Source organism: Buceros rhinoceros, unplaced genomic scaffold (genome assembly GCF_000710305.1).
Source record: "Buceros rhinoceros silvestris isolate BGI_N320 unplaced genomic scaffold, ASM71030v1 scaffold8316, whole genome shotgun sequence".
Lineage (NCBI taxonomy): Eukaryota > Metazoa > Chordata > Aves > Bucerotiformes > Bucerotidae > Buceros > Buceros rhinoceros.
Window position 1 is genome coordinate 1 of NW_010419379.1, and position 8,502 is coordinate 8,502.

Here is an 8,502-nt window from a genome sequence, read left to right on the forward strand (position 1 = left end):
CGCTTTCCGAGAGGAAGAGGAGGGGTGGAGGAGAGGGTTTCAGATGAGTTTTGCAAGTCGCTGCCTTGCCGCCACCCCTTTCCCCACCCCCCCGCAACCTTGCATCCCGCTTTGCCCTCCCCTTGCAGCCTCAGCTTCTGGCCGTTTTCACTGGGGATTTCCTCTTTCTCTCCTTACCTGTCTCAAAAGGTTTGACTGTAGGTACCGAAGTGGGGATCGACGGCGCATAAAGATGCTGAAGGGTGTTTGGTTGCTCAGTTTCTTAACAGTGGCTGGGATCTCGCACACAGAGAGTCGCAAACCTGCCAAAGACATTTGCAGCAAGAGCCGCTGTCCTTGTGAAGAGAAGGAGAACGTGCTGAACATTAATTGTGAAAACAAAGGATTTACAACCGTCAGCCTCCTTCTGCCACCACCATCCAAGATATACCAGCTGTTTCTCAACGGGAATGCACTGACCCGCCTGTTTCCCAATGAGTTCGTCAACTACTCCAACGCCGTGACCCTCCACTTGGGCAACAACGACATGCAGGAGATCCGCACAGGGGCCTTCAGTGGCCTCCGCACCCTCAAGAGGCTGCACCTCAATAACAACAAGCTGGAAGTGCTGAAGGAGGACACGTTCCTGGGCTTGGAGAGCCTGGAGTACCTGCAGGCTGATTACAATTACATCAGTGCCATCGAGGCAGGGGCCTTCAGTAAGCTAAACAAGCTCAAAGTGCTGATTCTCAATGACAACCTCCTGCTGTCCCTGCCCAGCAATGTCTTCCGCTTCGTGCTTCTCACTCACCTGGACCTGCGGGGGAATCGGCTGAAGATGATGCCTTTTGCTGGTGTGCTGGAGCATATTGGAGGCATCATGGAAATCCAGCTGGAGGAAAACCCTTGGAACTGCACCTGCGACTTACTGCCACTCAAGGCCTGGCTGGACACCATCACCGTGTTCGTGGGCGAGATAGTCTGTGAAACCCCCTTCAGGCTTCATGGGAAAGATGTGACCCAGCTTACCAGGCAAGATCTCTGCCCTAGGAAAAGCTCTAGTGATTCAAACCAGAGGGAGAAGCATCCTGTCCTCTCTGACCCGCACATCTCTAGGCTATCTCCCACAGCCAACTCTGCCATCAATCCCACCAGAGCCCCAAAAGCCAGCCGGCCACCCAAAACTAGGAACCGCCCCACACCCCGTGTCACTGTGTCGAAAGACAGACAAATATTTGGACCTATCATGGTTTACCAGACAAAGTCTCCTGTGCCCATCACCTGCCCAGCTGGCTGCATCTGTACTTCGCAGAACTCAGACAATGGCTTAAATGTGAACTGTCAAGAGAAAAAGATAAGTAACATCTCAAATCTCCACCCTAGGCCAACCAGTCCAAAGAAACTTTACCTTACCAGTAACTATCTGCAAGTCATCTATAGAACCGATCTTGTAGAGTACAGCTCTCTGGATTTATTACATCTAGGAAATAACAGAATTGCAGTGATACAAGAAGGTGCCTTTACAAACCTCTCAAGTTTACGCAGACTTTATCTTAATGGCAACTACCTTGAGATTCTGTACCCATCTATGTTCAACGGGCTGCACAGCCTGCAATATCTCTACCTAGAGTACAATGTCATTAAGGAGATCATGCCACGCACCTTTGATGCTCTGAGTAATCTTCATCTGTTATTTCTGAATAACAACCTGCTCAGATCTTTGCCTGACAACGTCTTTGGCAGCACTTCCCTCACCAGACTCAACCTTAGAAACAACCATTTCTCACACTTGCCTGTGAGAGGAGTCTTGGACCAGCTCTCAGCTCTAATTCAGATAGACCTTCAGGAGAACCCATGGGACTGCACATGTGACATCCTGGGGCTAAGGAACTGGATAGAGCAAGTCACTGACCAGAACAATCAGCAGCCAAATCCCCCCGTAGTTATCAACGAAGTCATCTGCGAGTCTCCCACTAAGCACTCTGGAGAGCATCTGAAATTCCTGAGCAAAGAAGCCATCTGCCCAGAGAACCCCAACTTGTCAGATTCTTCTCTTCTTTCCATGAACACAAATACACCCCATCTCCCTGGTGTCTCGCCCAGCTCCTACCCAGAAATTCACACTGAAGTTCCACTGTCTGTCTTAATTTTAGGCTTGCTGGTTGTGTTTATTTTGTCAGTCTGTTTTGGGGCAGGCCTGTTTGTCTTTGTCCTTAAGCGCCGGAAGGGGGTGCAAAGCATGCCCAGCAGCGCAAACAACTTAGATATAAGTTCATTTCAGCTCCAGTACGGGTCTTACAACACTGAGACCCAGGATAAAACTGAAGGACATGTTTATAACTACATTCCCCCTCCTGTCGGACAGATGTGCCAAAACCCAATCTACATGCAGAAGGAAGGGGATCCAGTTGCCTATTACAGGAATCTCCATGAGTTTAGCTATAGCAATCTTGACCACAAAAAGGAAGACCCCACCAGTCTTGCATTTACAATCAGTGCAGCTGAATTACTGGAAAAGCAGTCCTCGCCGAGGGAACCAGAGCTTCTGTATCAAAATATTGCAGAAAGGGTCAAGGAACTCCCCACCGGAGGATTAGTTCATTATAACTTTTGCACCTTACCCAAAAGGCAGTTTGCGCCTTCATATGAATCAAGACGCCAAAACCAGGACAGGATAAATAAAACTGTTTTATATGGAACTCCCAGGAAATATTTTGCAGAACAGTCTAAACCCGAGCATCCTTTACTCCAAGGAAAGCTACAAACAGAACCAGACTACCTCGAAGTTCTGGAAAAGCAAACTGCAATCAGTCAGCTGTGAGGGGGGTGGTGGGAGGCAAAGGAAAATTTTTAAATGAGCTCAGCATCACATTTGATTGAGCTGATGTCATCTGTCGCATTCCCAACATTTCCACTTTTTAAATTAGCGAGGGAGTGGGAGAGAAAAGGAACCCTTACAGCATAGCAGGGGTATGGTGTGGCTTTTGCAACATTCCCTTTAAGTTATTTCTATATCTCTCTCTCCTTTTGACCCTTCTGTAGAAATTGTCACAACAAATGTATGTTTCTGTAATAGATCTTGCATAATTCTCTTTGATTTGGAAGGAAATGAGGAAGGGGGTCTTTGGGTTTTCTGTTGTTTTGTTTTTCTTTTCATTTCAAAGTGGAAACGTAATGTATTATGTAGAAGATCTCCAAAGATCTTTTTTCCTGGACTATGACTTTCTTTTGTAAATAATAATATACAGTACTGCTGTTTCAATTACCAAGTATAGCCACTGGGAGTCACTTTTTTTGTGTGTTAAAGTGCCTTTGCACTTTAAGTACATTATTACTTAATTGTTGCTCTTAGCTTTGATAAATTGAACCTATTTTAATGTGTTGTATTTTTGAAATTAAAAAAAATTGTAAAATAGATCTATATGTCAGATGCATTAAATCAGAAGGTTTGATTTTTAGGAACGTTGCCCTTCTTCAAATGAATCTAGTTCTAGAACCTTATAGACTCAAATGTAAATTATTGGGGTATTTTTTTCCTGCTAGGTTTGCTTAGAGTGATTCACTGAAATCAACTGAGAGGATTTAGCAATGGACTAGAGGTTATCAAATGCCTCAGCTGGGAGTAACAGCTCATTAATAAAAGACGTTTAACACAAAGTCATAGTGAATTGAACAATTAATGTCCTTCTTAATACATTGCATTGCAGCTCTAACACAGTAATGTTCAGTGGTTTGAGATTATTTTCATACTTAAGAAAACATTACTCATAATAGTTTATGCATTAAATCAGGTATTTTTATACATTTTATGACAGAGTTTATATTTGTAACTTTTTTGCACTGAAATTAACATGTTTCTTTCCTGCCAGATACATATTTTTTTTTATGAGCAGGGACACCAGCAGGGGTCATCCCATGCCTCATTAAGTTTATTAACATACAAGCAAGTGAACCAATGCCCAAGGTAAAATTTGCACCTGGGTCTCTAGAGTCCTCCAGATCAAGGTGGCAGAAATCAGTGTGCATCACACTAACTTTCAGTAGTCCGAACTATGCCAAGTCTCAGTCTCTAAAGCAAAAGTCATATTGCAATAATTCTAACCTACTAGAGAAAACTACTAAGATTGTTATCTTAAATTTTATAAAATATTCTAAGTGAGTTCCATTCTCAACATTTGGTTTTCTTAAGCCATCCATCAGTGAACAAACTAAGTCTTCTCCTTTCCCACTAATTCTGGCCTGTTTTACTTCAAGCTTTACGTTATCATCTTCAGTTTACATTTCCTTCCCCATGAATATTGAAACCATTTTTATTAACAAGTATACAGTCAAACTTTATTAAGCCTGATTAGCTTCTAAATAATTTTTAGATGCAAACATTATTGTGTGATTTAAACAAACAGCCCTTATTTACCACAAAAACAGTTTTGTTTTGTCTATTGTAAATCCTTATGCAACTGGGATGGTGATCTGCATATAAAGTAGGCCAGGCTTTTCAATTCCTTATTAAAGCAATTGATGGAGTCTGAAAGAAGCACACTGTTTCCTTTTCATAAATAGGTTACTGCACATAATAATCCTTTATTATCATGCGGAGATTGAAGTGGCCTCTGCTGACTGATATTTAGAGCTTTACTGTAGTTAATGATACAGTATCTACAACTTTGAGAAATTTTCAGCAATACCATTTGAGCTACAAATAACTACAATCAATGTTGTTCTAAACAGGGCTTTGCCAAAAGGAAGTCGCTTTATATTTAAGAGCTAAAGAGGCTTTGCATGTATATTGCCAGATACCAGAGTCATTCAGTAAACTGTCTTCTCATGATTTATGTGACATCTGAGTACATTAATATGCTAACATGTCAATTCTTTATGTTTAGAGTCCGCAGCATCTTTGGCTGTTCATTAGATCAGGTTTAAAACTGAAGGGCTACAGTGAACTCCTGAAGAGTCGGTCTTCAAAATGGTCTCACTTCAAGAAGGAGGCAAAATGGTATCACTTTATTTGATCTTGGAATGTTTGACTGGAATAGCATCCATCTTTGAGGTACTTGATTGAAAACTTCCAGTAGTGATTGTCTTATTATGGCTCCTTTCCCTGGGTAATTAAAAGCATATGTTACTGAAACCCTGAGAAAAGTATAAGTTTTATTTCAAAGTGAAGTTATTAACTCTTTCCAGGTATGATTTTCGTATTGCCTGCAAAACAAGTACCTTGTTATATCGGGCACTCTAGCGGCTAGGATATTGTTATTTATGATTCTCTAGTAAACCAGCACCAGTTCCAGGTTTTTCTCTCAGAAAAATGCTAACATTTCCTACAAAAAGGTTTTCAATTTTCTAGTGTTTGCAAACAACAGAGATAGGGAATTGATTCTTTTAGTACCTTTATCTTGTTTATTTTTGCCATTTCAGTCTCAGACTGTCTTGCCACGTTTGCTTTGGTAGCACAGCCATATTTTACAGAGATGGTTGTTCCTTTACATTTCTAGTGGAATTTATTTAGTGACTAGGTTTTATTTTGTGTCACCAGTACCAACTTAAAAATCATTATTGCTGTGGATCTTTTAGGTTTGTTTTTATACCCTTTAGCTGACATCTATTAAGCAATTCTTTTCATAGTCTATCTAGGTGAAAGAGAAGGAGATTTTTTCAGTTACGCTTAAAGAGATTTGTTTAACAGGGAAAGTGTGTCAGCAACTGCTGCGTAGAAGGTCTCTACATTTCTTTAGCTGTGCAGCCCTGGAAGCTGCTGCTGTTTAGGGGAGAGCTGCTTGCCTGAGCGGTGGCTTGATAATGAATCTGAAAAAAAGTGTCCTTCAGAGTTTGAAAAGCTGAACTGTGGAAATTATGTAATCAGGTTAGCAAAGTATTCCTTTCCTCAGGAAAATGGAATGCAAATAGTTTTCTTTCTTCATAAGTTTTCTTTTGTGAAAGTGGACATAGTGACCTTTGCAGAAACAGTAACGGTGCAGAATGAAGCACCATTAAAACTATGCAGTTATCTCCAGTGAAAATGAGGCACAGTACACTTCCAATGCATGAATACGTTTTTTAAGAGAACTTTCTATGTAAACATGAGATAAATGATCTTAGGAACTGGATTTCAATAAGTAACTTCAGTGGGAAAATGGAGAGACAAGCTAACCTTACACTGCTGTGCCCAGATTGCCCTGTGGTTCCTAGGCATCTATCTATCTCCTGGGATGATGCTGTAGCTTTGTTAGCAACAGAACACACCCAGAGAATGACAGGTTAATTGCCTTTCCTTTTTCTCCCCACAAAAATAAATGCTGCTTCTGTACTTTCTATCTCGGTTCTCAGTTCTGCTGCAGAGCCACTCCAGACGCCCGCTGGTAGTCCTCCTTTCTGCAGTCTCTTTCTTCCACCAATTTCATGCTTTCCAGTTCCAGCACGTGCTCAGTTACTCCCTTACTTCCATTATCTGCTTCCCTAGCCCTCAGCTTGTAATGCTCCAACGTTTCCTCTCATATCTGCCCCCCTGGGCTCTCCTTTTCTTCTCTAGCGAGCTCTGGAGGACCTATTTCAGCTTTGAAGGGAATTGATGTCCCTGCTCCACTGAGAGCTCAGCCCTTACCTCCTCCCATGACATTGCTGAGGAGCCCCATGTGAAATGAGATACCTGACCCCAGTGGTCCTGGGGGCCATGCTGGAGGCAGGTCTGCATAGCTTCTCCCTCTTCCACTCGTTGAGCAGAGGAGAGAAGTGTAAGATCAAATAGAATTTCAGCATCCATGCAGGATTTTCCGTGTGCCAACTCTGGCTATGCAAGCAGCATTTCTGAGAAAAAACAAATAGGTGAGCTGTCTGAAACCACTGGTGTCACATCACACTATGCGGTAATTTCAGCGAGTTGTCTTCAGCATGGGTTAATCTTAAGGAAATTAGCTACTAATATTTAAGACTCAGACTGATTGTATAGGGTCACTAGAGTAAATAGCAAACCCCAGGCTATTCAAAGGTGATTTATGAATTGGGCTACAGACACGCCTGCTTTTTTCCGGTAACTGTAGAGAGGAGAGAAGATGAGCACTGATTAGATAGCTAATTCCCACTTAGTTGCCGTCAGCCCAGCCAGATCCTTTTCTAGCACACCCACATGCACATATACGCTCTGCTGACTATCCACCCATCCCTACCCCAAGACATTTCCGTTCTGTCCATGAAAGAAATATTCCCCATGGAGTGTATAGCCTGCTTCAGTCAAAGACACTAGATTTTCGTAACGCCGCCTTGTGCTGTTAGAGAACTGTATAGTAGGGTTTAGTTGGATTTTCTTTTTCTTCCCATAAACACTTGAGTTTGTAAAATAAAAATCAAGCTTTTTAAAGTTAGGTTAGTGTCAAAATAAGGATAACAACAAGTTATATTGCCTAAATAAAAGTCTTAAAGAATACTGATCTCGTATAGGAATACAAATGCCATGATTTTAAACTGCTCATGAGTGAAATGAGATATTGGAACTGTTAATGAGACTTCTTATGCTTTTACAGGCTAATCACTGTTACAGTTTGTGCTTTTTCATATTACTGTTTTTGCAGACAGTAAATGTCATTTAACAGAGAGAGAAGAAAAAAAAAAAATCCCCCAACTCCAAACCGTAAGATAAATTAACTTATGCAGATAATATGACGTTTCTTGTGTTTTTCCCTTCACTTTTTCAAAGTGTTCTGTAGGAGATGTACAAAAGTTATTCTTTTGTAAGAGGATCATTAAGCTCCCCCAACTCCAAACCGTAAGATAAATTAACTTATGCAGATAATATGACGTTTCTTGTGTTTTTCCCTTCACTTTTTCAAAGTGTTCTGTAGGAGATGTACAAAAGTTATTCTTTTGTAAGAGGATCATTAAGTCTGTTTGGATTATTGATCTCATAGCTTTTCTGGGAACAAGGCCAATCATTTTGACTAAGGTTTTTAATCCTAGCTAATGAGGGAGGTGGATTAATGAGAAGGGTTTCGCTGTTTTTTGTTATTGGCGGGTTGGTTGGATTTTTTGAACCAGTAGATTGACATGTTTATGAATACAGATGAATAGATCATTTTGAATGAAAGAATTATTGGAGCTGCAATCAGCAATGCAGTCATTCTAAAGACTAAATAGAGTATGAGTGAGGTTTGAAAAATGACATCATAAACCTGTTGTTTTTTTTTTCCTGAGATCACAAACACAGAGATCCCGCATTTGAGTACAGCAGCATCTTTTGTTACTTGCTGTTAAGCATTTGGAGGAATGAAATTGGAGGCCAGATGCACCTCCATTATCTTTTAGGGATGTTTAGGTAACTGAAGGGTTCAGAATTTGGTTCTCATCTCCGATTGTTACCCTATTTGTGCATGCATCTATATTACCACTGGTAGTGCACTATGCTTAAAAAAATAAGGTGAAGTTTGGAAAAGTAGAGCTAGGTGCAGTATTTTTGAGTCTTTTTTATCTCTATTTTTATAAATACAATTAATTAAATATTTGTGTAATTAACACCATAGTCTTTTAACTTCT

The 8,502-nt window shown here is 40.9% G+C and overlaps 1 protein-coding gene across 1 annotated transcript; it reads left to right on the forward strand.

Annotated features, from left to right (window-relative positions):
- The first annotated feature begins 232 nt into the window (after positions 1–232).
- On the forward strand, positions 233–3,402 carry SLITRK2 (SLIT and NTRK-like family, member 2). Its single transcript, XM_010138895.1, has one exon. The coding sequence runs from the start codon at positions 233–235 to the stop codon at positions 2,798–2,800; it is 2,568 nt and encodes an 855-aa protein (XP_010137197.1). The 3' UTR covers positions 2,801–3,402.
- The last annotated feature ends 5,100 nt before the right edge of the window (positions 3,403–8,502 follow it).

What these genes read in the sequence shown, in the direction of transcription:
- SLITRK2 (XM_010138895.1), top strand. Translation starts at nt 233, where the DNA reads ATGCTGAAGGGTGTTTGGTTGCTCAGTTTCTTAACAGTGGCTGGGATC.